The sequence below is a fragment of the Leptonychotes weddellii genome, chromosome 2 (genome assembly GCF_054177405.1).
Source record: "Leptonychotes weddellii isolate Sample4059 chromosome 2, ASM5417740v2, whole genome shotgun sequence".
Classification (NCBI taxonomy): domain Eukaryota; kingdom Metazoa; phylum Chordata; class Mammalia; order Carnivora; family Phocidae; genus Leptonychotes; species Leptonychotes weddellii.
In genome coordinates, this window is record NC_138370.1 from 96,835,741 (window position 1) to 96,852,930 (window position 17,190).

Below are 17,190 nucleotides of genomic sequence, written 5' to 3' on the forward strand. Positions count from 1 at the left end.
AGACTCCAATGCTGTCCTGGGGGCCTGAAACCTTACCAGGGAGGTTTTCAAACTAAGCAGCAGAAAACCCAAGTTAAGAAAGGCACAATTAGGTAAGGCCTTTCTGTTTAAAGGTAATTTACCAGGTGCCATCATCACTCAAAGCTGCGGCCTGCAGAACAGAAAGGCCAGCAGGAGCCATGGATTGCCCTGACAACCGCTCAGCCTCAGCCAGCGTGCTGAGGACAAGCAGAGATGCTGACACTGGATCATGACCATAGACACGGGGGCATGCCTTGGCTAAAGGTAATACAACATGCTCTTGCTCGCTTATGCTTCAGATTAAATGCGTTCTTTAAAAAACAACTGTGGTATGCGAAGCGTATCCATGTTGACAAACTTTTTTCCACCCACAAAATACTGACAGACTTACCTACCATATGAAGGATGAGAACTGTATATTTTCCAAAATTACCAAATCCTCCTATAAATTATAGCACACTCATACTTTCAGAAAAGGTCAAATGTAATTGGGAATGCTTACTTGAACTACTATTAATGACAAGTCCTTGCAAGCTAAGATTTTATGAGCTGTGAGGTTGCAAATATCACTTTTGTTGTGTGTGTTTTTCCTGTTTTCATGGGTGCTAGGGGTCTGAATGTGGCAAAAATATATAAAATACTTGTCTTTAGCCATAGGACTTTTCATATCACATGGGGAGACCACAAAACAGACTTTAGAGTGAAAAATGTCCCCACGGCCAGTTAATATGATTTGTAGAAAATGGTTTAGTAGTCCTAACTAAAACTCCCAAGTGGCCAGGATATTTGTCAGTTTCTTTATGGTATGATTTCAAAGAGGCATATAAAGAAGCAAACTCACAGGCTTGTCTTTCTTCTTTCAGGGGTCTTTTATGAAGTAAAATGATGGAAGCATTTCCACTTCTAAAGTTCAGTAAATTGACTTAATAGGATGGACAGTCAAAACTTAAAACAAATATCTGCAAATTAGAAACAAGCCAATGTAAGGCTTAAGATGATTACCTAGAGGCAAAGTACTAACCAGTGTTCCCCTGTGATTAAGCCTAATAAGCCCCACTGTATCATTTTCTTTTTTTTAAAGGGCATCCACATTCCTGCTGGGGCATGCAATGGCACCAGGTGGGAATAGCATCTGGTGGGAAATATGGAGAAAGGGGCTTAGAGATGATAATTTGAGAAAGGGCAGCCAGTCTTGGGCTCTGTAACAATTCTACTCCAGATGTTAAATGGACTTAATAGAAAACGGAATCATTTATGTTTAAATGGTGGTATACTGAAGGGGGCTCCTTGTGTTGGGCTTGTTTCACTGTTTGGTATATTTTTGACCCAGAAGTGCAACACTTTCTAATAAAGTACAATTTCATAAAGCGGAAGCCCCTCTCTCCAATTTACTGCTAAGTATCATTTTAAAGAGTCTGCCCCTTTTCCTAGGTGTTAGTAGCAAAATGCCCTTCCTCATTCTCTCTCAAACACTCAGGGAGAGAATTCTAAGTATGTATTTAAATATTTCCTCCAGCATTCAAAACTGTGAAGCCCTGAAATAGCTGGAGGAAAAAAATAAAAAACACAGGAAGTGAAAGTGACAAGATAATGGCATGGCTTTTGTTTTTCTTGCAAACTGCACAGCTAAACGTATTTTTCTCTTTAACGATCTGAAATTAATCTAATGGGGGGAGGGAGGCTGAGAATTAAAACTCAAAAACAACACGCTCCCCAACCACACGCACCTGGAAGGCTCTTTTTAATGGGGCTGTCTCCTCATCAGGCTCAGTTAGGGCTCCTGTCGGGCTCCATCCCAGTCCGAGTTGCACGCAGCATTTTGCCCTACCTCTGTCTTTTCTAGGGCACATCCACTCTCTTCCCTCTCCAAGCAACGGTTCTACCCAGGCCACAGTACAACTGTGTCAGGCCCGCTGTTACTCACCGACACACACTCATGATTCACCCGTGTCTCAGGCTGGTGGTTCTCAGAGTGGAGATTTCACTTCCCTACGACAGTGCACACTCGGGGCAGTCACTGTGCTCCCTCGTTTTCTGAGCCCCTCTCGCCACCCACGACCGAGCCGACGGCAAAGTGACTCGGAAAACTTCCTCCTGAGTGCGTTTTGGCCGCGGAGAAACTGCCTCCCGGAGAGATTTTGCTGCTCCCCGGGGCGTCGCCCCGTGGTCCCCGCACCCCAACTTGGCGGAGGTGATGCTCCTCCTCGCCGCCCCGGTCTCGCCTTCCCTCGGCCGCTGGGCGTGACTGCGCCTGCAGACCTGGGGACCCACGTCTGCGGCCCGGGCGCCCACTCGTCGGGGTCCTCCCGCGCGGAGCCGGAGGGCCAGCAAAACGCGGGGAACTTGCCGGCCGCTCGGCTTTCACTCCCGCCCAAGTTGCCCTACGCAAACTTTTCCAGCCGCCCCCCGGCCCCCGAGCCGGGCTCTGTCTCACCTGAGGCATCGGCGTTCGCGGCCGCGGATGCGCTCGGCCCCGGGGTCCGGGGGTCGGCAGTAACCGCGGGCGCCGCGTCCAGGCACCCCTCAGAAGCAGCATCCTGCCCAAGCGCGGGCTCCCGCACGAGTCAGCCGGCCAGCGCCGGGAGGCTAGCAGCGGGCGCTCTCGGTGCACGCAGCCCGGCCCGCGCCTCCCGCCGGCCCCCGCCTCCGCACGCCGCGCCGCCGGGCTGGGGGCGGGCTAAGGGGAGGGTGTGTCCCGCTTCCCGAGGCTCTGTGTACGCGCCCGGCTTCAGGCTGTTTTCTCTCCTCCGACGGAAAAAAAGAGAAAAAGGGGAGGGGCGCTAGTGAACCGCCCTCCCCCGTCTTAGATTTCGACGGGCAGCGCGAATGCTTGGCCGACACCTCTTTTTCCCGTGGAAGCCCCTTCAGGAATGAACGAGAGTTTGCGATCACACCTTGGGGGCTGTTGATTTCAACACCCACCGTTAATTCTGGGGACTTAGTGTCTCCATTCCCGGCCACGGGGCAGTGAGGAGTGGGGGTGAGGGGAGGAGAGCCTCCGGGAGCTGGAGAGACGCAGGCGGGAACCCTCCGGAAGTTAGTCTCCAGGACCGAGTGGGAAAGGGGGAGAGAAGCAGGTCCCCAAGGCTCCACACGTCAGTTGTCTCCGAGGCTTATGCTAAGGGCAGCGATGGCCAGTGAGCGTCCATCAGAGTCAGCTCAAGGCCTACTTCTGCCGGAGGTTTGCAGTTCTCTAGGCGGTGGCCTGCCTGGAGCTCTTTGGGACAGTCTCCGCCACAGCACAATTGGCTTCTCTTTTCAATCACGTTTTTAATGCAAAGAGCTAAGGAACCGGAACTTAGTCTTGCCAGCAACTGGAAAATGTAATGTTTTGTCTTAGAGACTTTTTGTTTATAAAAACAGATTAAGAAGGGATGCCTGGGTGGCTCAGTTGGTTAAAGGTCTGCCTTTGGCTCAGGCATGATCCCAGGGTTCTGGGAAGGAGCCCGGCATCGGCATCGGGCTCCCTGCTCAGTTGGGGAGTCTGCTTTTCCCTCTGCCTGCCGCTCCCCCTGCTTGTGTTCTGTCTCTCTCTGACAAATAAATAAATGAAGTCTTTAAAAAATAATAAAAACAAATTTTAAAAACACCATTTCAGAGCAACCTAATCTTTCACATAGCTTGCTTATAATAGAGTTCTTAGATAAAATACAGGATGCCCAGTTAAATTTGAATTTCAGATGAACAACAAATAATTTAAGTATGTACCAAATGTTGCATGGCCGACACTCTTTAAAGAAAAATGAGATATTTGGGATATACTTAGACTAAACTATTTGTTATTTATCTTTTAGCTATAAAATGAATGAATTCTGGAGACCTAATGTACCACACGATAACTATGGTTGATAATACCATATCGTGGGGCGCCTGGGTGGCTTAGTTGCTAAGCGCCTGCCTTCGTCTCTGGGCATGATCCCAGAGTCCTGGGATCGAGTCCCACACCAGGCTCCCTGCTCCCCGGGAAGCCTGCTTCTCCCTCTCCCACTCCCCCTGCTTGTGTTCCTGCTCTCGCTGTCTCTGTCAAATAAATAAATAAAATCTTAAAAAATAATAGTAATAATAATACCATATCGTATGCTTGAAATTTGCTGAGTAGATCTTAACTGTACTTAGCACATCAAAAAAAAAAGTAACTATCCTAGGTAACAGATGTATTAATTAACTTGATTGTGATAATCATTCAAAATGCATACATATATCAGGCCATCATACTGTACCCTTTAAATATATTCACTTTTTATTTGCCCATTATATCTCAATAGAGCTGGGGGGGGGGGAGAAAAAGGAACAAAAGAGTTTTATAAGGGGAAATGGAGAAGAGGAGGAGAAAATGTCTATTTTGGAGCACAGACTCTGCCCATGCACATTGTAATACTTTTTTCCCAACAGTTTTTGGCGACATTCCCTTTAATTAAATTTTTATAGCGCAACAATTTTGCAATACTTTCTACAGAGAGACTAGGAAAGATAGCTGTCTTTTCTCTAGCAGGTTGATTTGTTATATATCATTGATAGTTGAGAAAAGTGTCTCTAAGCTTTACGACTCACCATTGGTAACATCATGTTAATTCTTAGGATTGTTCTTAAATTGGGGAAAACTTCCTTCAGGTGTTTTTCGTGTACATAATAATTGAAAGAGTATTCCACAGACCAACTTCTGGGTCCACTCATTTCAAGCGCCACTTTTCACTAGCCACAGAGTTCTGGTAAGTTGGCACTCTAGGACCCATTCATACTCTAGTACAATCTCGGCTCTGCACTTTGGGGTTACACTACAGGGTAAGTTGGCCCAGTAAGTGATCGGAGGATTCTTACAAGCCACTTCTACATGGCTAGCAATAATTTAGTAAACCTGGAAATGGCCTGTAAGCTGCTTAAAAATATCCCACTAAATCCAACCTAGATGTACCTCCAATTCAACTTACTTTTTGCTGGATCTTGAAAATGGCCATAATTCCTCAACCACCTGATAGAAGAAAATGTGTGACAGAGGAGTGGTTGAACAAAAAAAGAGACAGTGATCTTGATTTCAGTAAAAATGTCTTACTTTTAGAAAAACAACAAAAACACCAACACATTGCTAGGGAACCCTCACCCCACTGCAACGGTCTTGGAAGAGGCTTGTGTAAGTGAAGAGCCCCTGAAACTTAAACTAAATTAACTTTGCTGGCACCTAAGTCCTCAATAAATGCTATTATTGTTATTACAAACCATTCCATTGCACTTAACACCTGCCTGTTTTGTAGCATTTATCACACTATTTATTTGCACTTATGTCTGGCTCTCCAGCCAGGTTATAAATGCAGGAGCAGGTGCGTGGTTTTAGTAATCCTCGTGTCAGAGTGCCTAGCACAGTACCTGCTTTAGAGACTTAGGCAACAATGAATAAATGAAATTATGCTAATGGGAAGGAAGAGATACTGCAAGAACAACTTAAAACAGATGTGACTGAGGAAAAGTCCAGGAGCTGTGGATACAGTACTTGTGTCAAGTGCCCAAGGGCAAGGAACAAAGACCTCAAACTAAAAAGAGGGACACCTGGGTGGCTCAGTTGGTTGGGCATTCGACTGTTGATTACAGCTCAGGTCATGATCTCAAGGTCATGGGATCAAGCCCCAAATCAGGCTCTGCATTGGGCATGGAGTCTGCTTAGGATTCTCTCTCTCTCTCTCCCTCTGCCCCTCTGCCCCCCCCCAAAAAAAAGAGAGAGAGAGAAATGCAGAATTATAAGAAGTGTCTTAAAAACAGCCAGTGTAATTCCATTTACATAAGATGACCAGAGAAGGCAAATCTATAGAAACAGAGAGTAATCAGTAGCTGCCTGGGGCTGAGGGTGGAATTGGGAGTGATGTAAATGAGTGTGAGGAATCTTTCTGGGGTGATGGAAATATTCTAAATTGGATTGTGGTAATTGCTGCATAAGTCTATAAATTTGCCAAACAATCATTTGTACACTTTATTTTTTAAAGATTTATTTATTATTTATCTTTTTTAAAGATTTTATTTATTTATTTGACAGAGAGAGACACAGCGAGAGAGGGAACACAAGCAGGGGGAGTGAGAGAGGGAGAAGCAGGCTTCCTGCGGAGCAGGGAGCCCGATGTGGGGCTCGATCCCAGGACCCTGGGATCATGACCTGAGCTGAAGGCAGTCGCTTAACCAACTGAGCCACCCAGGCGCCCCAATCAATCTTATAAAAGTAAATAAAACAGGGGCGCCTGGGTGGCTCAGTCGTTAAGCTTCTTCCTTCGGCTCAGGTCATGATCCCAGGGTCCTGGGATTGGGACCTGCATCGGGCTCCGTGCTCAGAAGTCTGCTTCTTCCTCTCCCACTTCCCCCTGTTTGTGTTCCCCCTCTCGCTGTCTCTCTCTCTGTCAAATAAATAAATAAAAATCTTAAAAAAGAAGTAAATAAAACAGATCTTAAGTAAAATATTAGCAAATGGAACCCAGTAGCGTAATAAAAGAATGATCAAGTAAGGATTCACCCAGACTGCTAAAGTCAGTTCCCAAATTTCACATTCTCTTAATGCAAACATGTCCCGTCTAAACTCTGCCCAGGGCCTTATGTATTCATCTACTGTTCACTGCGTCCACCTTACCCTCTTCAGCAGCCTCCTGGAGGCTGGCTGGACTCCTGTTAGGGTCGGGTCACATTGCTCCTCTTTTCAAAGCCCTTCAAAAACTTTGCACCGGCCACGCTAACTCCTACTCCCTGCCTGTAGCCCTCACTCTGCTCTATTTTTCTTCCTGGCATTTAATCATTACCCGACATATTACCTATTTACCTTTTCGCTCTCCCCCCTCAACCGGAGTGCAAGTTCCATGGAGGAAGGGACCTTGTCTGTCTTGTTCACTGCTCTAAAACCATTACCTCACAATGCCTGTCACATAGTAGGTTCTTAAATTTTTGATGAATGAATGAAAGGATGAAAAATAAAACAGGACTTCAAAGTTCAAAACAGCAACCACCTTTAAGAATAACACAAACATGGGGCATCTGGGTGGCTCAGTCGGTTAAGCGTTGGACTCTTGGTTTCTGCTCAGGTCATGATCTCAGGGTCGTGAGATTGAGCCCCTGTCGGGATCGTGTTGGACATGGAGCCTGTTTAAGATTCTCTCTCTGCCCCTCCCTCCCCCAACCTGTTCCCGTGTGTGCCCATGTGCTCTCTCTCTCAATAATAATAATAATAAAGAATAACACAAATACACATACTTCTGGTTATGTGTGCACAGGGGTGTGCCAGATATTGTTCAAGGCTCTAAATGATAGAATGATGAATGAAAAAGCTGAGTTTCAGGGCGCCTGGGTGGCTCAGTCGGTTAAGAGTCTGTGTTTGGCTCAGGTCATGATCCCAGGGCCCTGGGATCAAGTCCCACATTGGGCTCCCTGCTCGGCGGGGAACCTGCTTCCCCTCTGCCTCTGCCTGCTGCTCCCCCTGCTTGTGCTCTCTCTCTCTCTCTTTCTCTGACAAATAAATAAATAAATCTTAAAAAAAAAAGGAAAAGATGAGTTTCTTGCCCAAACAGGACATAGTAGGAAAGCTAAACAAAACAGGTAATTAAATAAAGTGAAATAAATATTGTAATAGGAAAAGTACCAGGGCCTATGGACCCATGTAGCAGGGAGACCCCCACGTAGGCTTGGGGAAAGGTTTAAGCTGATGTCCGTACATACTTATAACTGAAGGAGGAATGGGAGCTAGCCAGATGAAGAGGTGAAGATGTGTTTCTAGCAGAGCGAATAGCATGTTCAAAGGCCCAGAGGCATAAGAGTTCATACTCTCTACTAATAAAGAGATTATCAGGCGGAAAGTTAAAACTTGATATCAAACAAAACTTAGTGTAACAATTGTGGCTCCCTGGTGAGCATCAAGTTTTGAGGTATGATGGTATGTGATGGAATGGAGTGATACTGCTTCTGTATCTCCACAGTGCTGGGCGGTCTGAGGCAAATAGAAGCGTGGTTAATACATTGATCATAGGAAAAAGGGAGTTATGGTGGTGGGAGCCAGCACTAACAGTTTTGGTCCTAGTCTCAGTGGGGAAGAATTTCAGTGAAGGTAGAAACTGATAGGTATGAGGCACTGAAGCTGGTGATGAGGGCGAAGAGCAGGCTCAAAATAGGAGGCTCATCACTATAGTATTGCTGTGCTGCTACTTTGTCAAGTCATTCACTGCCATTTACTGAGTCTAGTTGACCCTTAAACACGGGGATCTGGGGCACCAACCCCACCCTCTATCCCCACCCCATAGTCAAAAATCCACGAATAACTTATGACTCCTCTAAAAACTTAACCACTAATGGCCTGCTGTTGACCAGAAGCCTTACCGATAACATAGCCAGTTAGATAACATATATTTTGCATGTTATATGTATTATATACAGTATTCTTAGGGTAAAGTAAGCTAGAGAAAAGAAAATGTCATTAAGAAAATTATAAGACAAAATACATTTAAGTACTATACTGTATTTATTGAAAAAAAAAAATCTGCAACCAGCAAAGAAATTGAATCAATAATCAAAAATCTCCCAAGAAACAAAAGTCTAGGGCCAGGTGGCTTCCCAGCAGAATTCTACCAAATATTTAAAGAAGAGTTAATACCTATTCTCAAACTGTTCCAAAAAATAGAAATGGAAGGAAAACTTCCAAACTCATTCTACAAGGCCAGCATTACCTTGATTCCAAAACCAGACAAAAACCCCTGAAAAGGAGAATTACAGACCAATATCCCTGATGAACATGGATGCAAAAATTCTCAACAATATACTAGCAAATCGAATACAACAGTACATTAAAAAAATTATTCACCACGGTCAAGTGGGATTTATTCCTGGGCTGCAGGGGGGTTCAATATTCACAAATCAACCAATGTGATATACCACATTAATGAAAGAAAGGACAAGAACCGTATGATCTTCTCAATAGATGCAGAAAAAGCATTTGACAAAATACAGCGTCCATTCTTGATAAAAACCCTCAACAAAGTAGAGAGGGAATATAACCTCAACATCATAAAGGCCATATAAAAAAGACCCACAGTTAATATCATCCTCAATGGGGAAAAACTTAGAGCTTTTCCTCTGTGTTCAGGATCAAGACAGGGATGTCCACTCTCATCACTGGTATTTAACGTAGTACTAGAAGTCTTTGCCTCAGTAATCATACAACAAAAAGAAATAAAAGGCATCTAAATTGTCAAGGAAAGGGGCGCCTGGGTGGCCCAGTTGGTTAAGCATCTGCCTTCAGCTCAGGTCCTGATCCCAGGGTCCTGGGATCGAGCCCCGCATTGGGCTCCTTGCTCAGTGGGAAGCCTGCTTCTCCTTCTCCCACTCCCCCTGCTTGTGTTCCTTCTCTCACTGTGTCTCTCTCTGTCAAATAAATAAATAAAATATTTAAAAAAATTTTAAATTGGCAAGGAAGAAGTCAAACTTTCACTATCACAGATGACATGATATTCTATGTAGAAAAATCCAAGACTCCAACACAAAGTTGCTAGAACTGATACACGAATTCAACAAAGTCGTAGGATATAAAATGAATGAACAGAAATCTGTTGTATTTCTATATCCCAATAATGAAGAAGCAGAAAATGAAGGAATCAATACCATTTACAAATGCACCAATGAATGAAACTGGATCACTTTCTTACACCATACACAAAAATAAATTCAAAATGGATGAAAGGCCTAAATGTGAGACAGGAATCCATCAAAATCCTAGAGGAGAACACAGGCAGCAACCTCTTTGGCTTCAACTGCAGCAACTTCCTGCTAGACACATCTCCAGAGGCAAGGGAAACAAAAGCGAAAATGAACTATTGAGACTTCATCAGGATAAAAAGCTTCTGCACAGTGAAAGAAACACTCAACAAAACCAAAAGGCAACCCCTGGGATGGGATAAGATATTTGCAAATGACCTATCTGATAAACGGTTAGTATCCAAAATCTATAAAGAACTTCTCAAACTCAACACCCAAAAAACCTACAAATAATCCAGTTAAGAAATGGGCAGAAGATATGAACAGACATTTTTCCAAGGAAGACGTCCAGATGGCCAACAGACACATGAAAAGATGCTCGGCATCACTCACCATCAGGGAAAAACAAATCAAAACCATGATGAGATACCAGCTCTCGCCCCTGTCAGAATGGCTAAAATTAACAACACAGGGAACAACAGATGCTGGTAAGAATGCGGAGAAAGGGGACCCTCTTACACTGCTGGTGGGAATGCAAGCTGGTGCAGCCACTGTGGAAAACAGTATGGACGTTCCTCTAAAAGTTAAAAATAGAACTACCCTAGGACCTAGCAATTGTACTACTAGGTATTTACCCAAAGGATACAAAAAATACTAATTCAGAGGGATACATGCACCCTGATGTTTATAGCAGCATTATCAATAATAGCCAAATTATGGAAAGAGTCCAAATGTCCATCGACTGATGAATGGATAAAGAAGAGGTGGTGTGTACACACCCACACCCCCCCAACACAAAACCACACACACACACACACACACACACACACTGGAATATTCTGCAGCATCAAAAAGAATGAAATCTTGCCATTTGCAATGACATGGATGGAGCTAGAGTGTATTATGCTAAGTGAAATAAGTCAGTCAGAGAAAAACACATGCCATATGATTTCATTCATATGTGGAATTTAAGAAACAAAACAGATGAACACAGGGGAAGGGAAAAAAAAAGAGAAGGAGACAAACCATAAGAGACTCTTAAATATAGCGAACAAACTGAGGGTTGCTGGAGGGAGGTGGGTGGGGGATGGGCTAAATGGATGATGGGGATTACGGAGGGCACTTGTGATGAGCACTAGGTGTTGTATGTGATGAATCACTAAATTCTACTTCTGAAACCAATATTATACTATATATTAACTAACTAGAATTTAAATAAAAATTTTAAAAAAAGGAACTAAAAACTTGATTTTATAAAAGTAAAAAAAAGAAGAAAAAGAAAAAGAAAAAATATGCATATAAACGGACTCACACAGTTCAAACCCACTATTGTTCAAGGGTTAACGCTATCTACTATGTCCAGGTGTTACACAAGAAACTACACATTCGTACCATATAATTCTCACAAGATTCTTAGCACAGAATTATCTCTAGTAGGGATGACAAGGCTCAGAAAAGTTCCAGGACTTGCCCCGTCACACAGCTACCAGAGAGACTAGAATTCAAATTTTGTTCTGTTTGGCTCTCAAACCCTATTTTTTCCACTATAGTTGTTCTAATATAATGTGACAGATCCAGGGCTAGAATTGAGTTCTTTTTCGCTGTCAAGTTTGTTTGCACTATACCTCTCAGATCATTTTCCAATTTCTATTCAGCACAGTTTAGAATGCTAGCTGGCATTCTTTACCTAGTGGGAGACAGATACCTTAACTTCTGAAGAGTTTGGGTCATCAATGACCTCCTCACCCTTTTTTTTTTTTTAAAGATTTTATTTATTTATTTGACAGAGAGAGACACAGCGAGAGAGGGAACACAAGCAGGGGGAATGGGAGAGGGAGAAGCAGGCCTCCTGCTGAGCAGGGAGCCCGACGCAGGGCTCGATCCCAGGACCCCGGGATCATGACCGGAGCCGAAGCCAGATGCTTAACGACTGAGCCACCCAGGCGCCCCTGTTTTATTTACTTTTATAAGATTGATTGGGGCCAACTGCTCTCTGAGGTGACAGGTCGTGGAAGACCAGTGAATTCTCGTTGCCATACTTCTTTTGCCATGGGATGGGTTATCTGATCAGAGGCAACGCTGTGGAGGTCCCATGGTAATGATGAAGGCCCTCCGTAAGCCCACAGACGGTGGTGTAGACAGAAACACTGCAGGCAGGGCAGGCAAAGCCATACTCAGGGTATGTATCTATTCTATCGATGACAAATTACTCCATGACGGAAAGGTCCAGTGTCATCATCTTGCTAGTGGCTGGTGGATTTGTTTCCCAAGAAATGATGCCACACTGAGAAATCAAAGTAGGTCTCAGCTGAAAACAGGTTAGGAATACAGTAGTGGTAGCCATTTATTTAGCCCACACATCGCTTCTGTTCTCGCAGGTAGGGCAACTTTGCACATGGGCCACTGAGCCAAATACTGGGGTGGCTAAGGAAAAGGCTGACATTCACAGACGGGTCACTTTGTTCACCTGATTGAGGGGGACAATTTTTGCTGCAGATGCCCTTTGGTGTACATTCATATGGGATGGATACAAATATCTTCTCACTCTGTGTGAAGTCTATCCACATACCTGTTCTCCAAACCTATTTGTCATCAATTTCCAACCTTGTTCCTTCCAAGTCCCTTACCATTTAACTAGCCAATAGCTACTGCCTGGGAAGCTGTCTAGACCTACATCTCCTGGCCATCTCAGTGTAGACAAATGCACAGCTTGAAATCTGCCCACAAAGAGGATTTCCCTTCACCACTAGACGAGCACTATAGCTGTCCAGTTGGGGCCAGGTTCTGATTTTTTTTCTTCCTTGGTTAAACGGCCCTAGGGAAATACCTCCTGCGGCCCTAGCTGGGAAGTGAGGGCCAGCCGCCATGCCGCAGGACCAGCCGCCCTGAGTCTGAGCCGCCTGCGCACGCCACCTACCAGCACCAGCGGAGCCTGGTGCCTTACACACGCTCTGCCTTTAACAGCAGACTGCAGCCGGGCACGCCAGCCTTGCTGCCCAGTTCACCCTGGTCAGCTGGGATCACAGGGGCACTGGGTCTCTGGCAGTAGACAGCCCGGCAGCAATCTAGGAGCTGTTCTCAAAAAGAAAAAAAAAAAATTTTTTTTGCGGAAGATACAGCTGCTCCCAGGCCCTGGAGAGGTAATTCCCCCCTGAGCCTGCGCATGGCATTTGTATTCACCGTAGACACTCCAGTGGGCTCTGCAGGTCAATCCAGCTGAAGCGGCAGAGCGGCTTGCACGGCTTGCACGGCTTGCACGGCTTGCACGGCGGCCTGCGTCGGCGTGGAGCCATCTCCTGCTCTGACTGCGGACACTCGGCCTTACCAGTTACTTGGTAAATGGGTCAGAGCAGCGCCCTGAAGTGTAGGTTATGTTGCTTCCAAGAGCCCCCCAACACCTCAAGTGTTGTACATGGTGTTGTGGAAGGTGACACTTGTCTTCCATTTTGGAGGGAATCTGGCAACAAGCTCCAGCCCACTGAGCCTCCGGAAACCTCAGAGGTAGAGCCCTCCTGAATTTTCATGGGGCTTGCACCCTCCTCCTGGCACGACGCCCATTCTCTCTCGCAGACTTGCCTTCCGTTTCTACCTAGCATTGTGTAGTAGGTTTCCTCTTTCTCCCAGACACTTGTTTCTTTACTTTTGTTTCCAGGTTTTCAACTCATTTCATCTCCAAGGTGGAATCATTTAACATTGATTCCATACTTACCGCATGCCTACGATGTGCCAGGCCTGGAGGGGGTGCGTGGGCGCTCAGACAACACAGCTGCCTTCGTTTAAGGGGGGACGTCGAGGACAACACGGTATGACGGGGCCTATGACAGAGACAGCAGAACGAGGGCTGGGGACTCACGGGGCGGGGATCTAAACTAGGTTTTCCAAGTAAGGGGAGCAGCATGTGCAAAGCCTGGACGTGAACATCAAGGGCAGCTCCTATGACGTACCATCAGTCTTCTTTCCCTTTCAGAGTTCTCCTCCTGGTTCCCACCCATTCTCCAGTCCAATTTTGTTCCCATTCCTTCCCTGAGGATGACCCAAAAGTTGCCGTTAAGTTCTGCAAAGACAATTTAGCTTCACTACATTTTGGGGAAAAACACCCTTTCAGACCCCTTATTGCTTGGGGACACAGACCTCTGGATCCTAGTTATTAAAGAACGCCGCTTCAAGCTTTGACCCTTCTTGCTTCACAACTTATTCCTTCATTTCTGCCTGTTATTTCTCGACTCAGCAAATAATTACTTACCAGTTTCTGATAATTAATAGGAGATAGTCTAGGGGCACAGTATCTTCAGACTACTCAACTTTCAATAGGTAACAGGCATTTCCTATTGTTCCTATGCAAGTCATAGGACGTAAGTCCCGAAGGAGCAAGAGATTTGAAAGAAACTGGAATACAGAAAAAAAATGCCATAAAAAAACGGAAGTGGCTTTCCAAGCTGGTACAGTGTTCTATGGCTTTCTCATGGGTCATTGTGAAATGACTCCATTGTAAGAAAGGCAAATCAGTTTTCCAGTTATTTAAGTAGATAAATGTGTTCCTGTTACATAGCCTGTCCTGGGATGAGGACTCAGGGTCATGTGAGGTGGGATAAGTACTAAAAAACCAAGATACAATTGTGCCTTAAAGTAACTTTCTATGTAATAAAGAATTGAGAGGAACATACGAGGATTTCATATTATTTCTTTCTAAAGAAAAGATAAGCTTAAGCATGTGATTTAATATTATAAAGCCACAGGCTATTAATTTTAAAAGAACCTATTATATTGCGCTTACTCTCCTTCCATTTACCAATTATTTAAAGTAGCACATATATACTAGCCGTATCATCAATAAAGTGTTGCAAGCTAGGTAGAGGTGTAGGTTATACATATTTCTGTCTTAGCAATGACAGTATAATCATTTTATGTCTATTGTGTACCAAAAATATACTTAAAAATGTAGTTATAGAAAACTAGAAAATTAGAGTGTAAAAATAAATATATAGACATCATGACACACTAATCAAATTTATCAACAACCTACATGGCTACCAAACTAAAATAAAGGTATATGAAAAGCAAAAATAGCAGCAAAAACCATGAACATCTCCCAACAGTGATGATCCACTCGTAAGGAAATGCCTGAGTCCTGGTTGGAGGGTGGTTTCTGATAGTTGTCGGACAGGCTCTCTGTGGCGCCGTATCTCCACTTTGGGGAGTTTTTGCAAAATTATGAACCTTGCATGGGAACCAAATTTCTTAGGAGAGCAGTAGAGTCTCAAGTAACTCTAATAACATTGGTTTATTCACAAATGAGTGAATACAAATTTTAGCAATCTTTAACAACTTAGTGGTTACTAATAAGTAATGCTTTTTGGCCTCCAGATGGACATGAAAATCTACGTAACTATGCATTGTTTACTAATGGAAACTAAAGAAATGGCTTTCACTTTTGGATTAGCTCGTGACCTATCAGAAGGGAATGAATTAATAGCTTCTGTGTCCCCAAGTCACGGGACCTTCCTCCCGCAAGCCGTGCACACATACCCTTCCTGCCCACTGGTTTTATGTCAAGTGCCGTGTCAGGCAGAAGTGAAGAGGAGACCCAATTTTCTGGTTGATACAGATTCGATCTCTGAATTCAGAGCTAAAAAATGAGTGAATCATAAAATGCCTACCTATCACTTTTATTTTTCAGGAGGTCTCTGTCTCATACGGCAAAGCTTAAGTGCTTTTTTCCTCTCTTGAACTCTTCTTTCACTTATCAGTGATTCCACTTAGATATTATCTGCAGTGTTGTTTTCAGCTTTGTTAGTTTTCTTTTTTTTTCTTTTTTTGGCTTTGAAAGCATTTTTAATGTCTTCAAAAGTTAATTTGAATAGAGGACTCACGGCTTTCTTAGTATTACATGTTGCTAATCAATACATACATGTCATAGCCTCATGAGTTGATCACAATAAATTCCTATCCACAGCTTTCAAAGAGTTTTTTGCACACACATATACACTAATATATAAATAAAAAATAGAATCCTTTCCCACTGATTTGTGGACTACACTTGCTTTGTTCAATAGAAGTACTCCATAAAAGTAGCATGTAAACAACATCTCTATAAATTAAATTATATGTTCCTATTCCACAATGGTTTTAATCGAGGATTAGGAAATTTTTCATATCACCCGGGATACTCTTTTAAAATACATCTCTCGGGGCGCCTGGGTGGCTCAGTCGGTTAAGCGTCTGCCTTCGGCTCAGGTCATGATCATCAGGCTCCTTGCTCAGCGGGAAGCCTGCTTCTCCCTCTCCCACTCCCCCTGCTTGTGTTCCCTCTCTCGCTGTGTCTCTCTCTGTCAAATAAATAAAATCTTTAAAATTAAAAAAAAATACATCTCTCCAGTCAACCTCCTACCCAGGTGGTGAATATGATTTGAGGCAGAATAGATGTATATATCGAAAAAGCTCTCCCAGGAAATTCTCTTTCCATTCCCACTACAAAAGTAAGAACCTCTGACTTTAATGACAGCTTCAATCAAAAGGGGCTCACAGAACTCCTGGGAAGCACGCCCGTTCCTATCATCAGCCTCTGCTTCACAAAACAAGTGGCCAGAGACTCATCCCGTGAGGAGGTAAAGAGAACTGATTTTCCATCTCCCATGAGGATTAACCCATCATGTCTCTATTCCTGTTGATGTCACTCTCTACACTTCTAACAAACTTGGCTGGGTTCTGAGAACATGACTTCTTTACAAACCTTTCAAGAGGCATCTGTTTCTCAAACCAGGTAGGCACCCCTCAGCTCATTTGTGGACATCCAGATTATCCTTTCTCCTTGCCTACCCCAGGTCCTCTGAGCTCATGCCATTATGCCAGACAATATCCTCTGTTCCCTTATTTACAGTCCCCATCTCTCTACAACCACTACTTGTCATTTTTCTTGGAAATTTTATTTATTTATATTTTAGAAAATTTTATTTATTTATTTGACAGAGAGAGAGACACAGCAAGAGAGGGAACACAAGCAGAGGGAGTGGCAGAGGGAGAAGCACATTCCCCACCGAGCAAGGAGCCCAATGCAGGGCTTGATCCCAGGACCCTGGGATCACGACCTGAGCCGAAGGCAGACGCTTAACCGATTGAGCCACCCAGGCGCCCCCTGGAAATTTTAATAGTCAAATGAATGGTCCATCTAAAACCCTGGATTCAAGTTTCGACCTCCTTACCTCCTGTGATCTTTTACACCACCTCAATCACCCACTCCCACAGACAGACCCTACGTCTTGCCATTATCAAAATCTAAACTTCCTTCAAATCTCAGTTTCAAGCATCTCATACACTGACACCACTTCTTATCTTTCCAGCTCATTCCTTCTGGTGTCCATATTCTAACAGCCCTTTGACCTCAACAGGACCTATAAACTACTAAGCCCACTTCCTTTTCTCTATCCATCCATTTGTGTGCTTTTCCTTTAAATGGGTCCCTCCCTT

The 17,190-nt window shown here is 44.1% G+C and overlaps 1 protein-coding gene across 1 annotated transcript in view; it reads right to left on the reverse strand.

Annotated features, from left to right (window-relative positions):
- Nucleotides 1–2,728, reverse strand: part of MCUB (mitochondrial calcium uniporter dominant negative subunit beta) — a 92,340-nt gene extending 89,612 nt beyond the window's left edge. Inside the window, 1 exon segment of the mRNA XM_081812002.1 lies at nucleotides 2,456–2,728. Coding sequence (XP_081668128.1) covers nucleotides 2,456–2,557 — 102 coding nt within the window. The 5' untranslated portion in view covers nucleotides 2,558–2,728.
- Nucleotides 2,729–17,190: the final 14,462 nt, after the last annotated feature.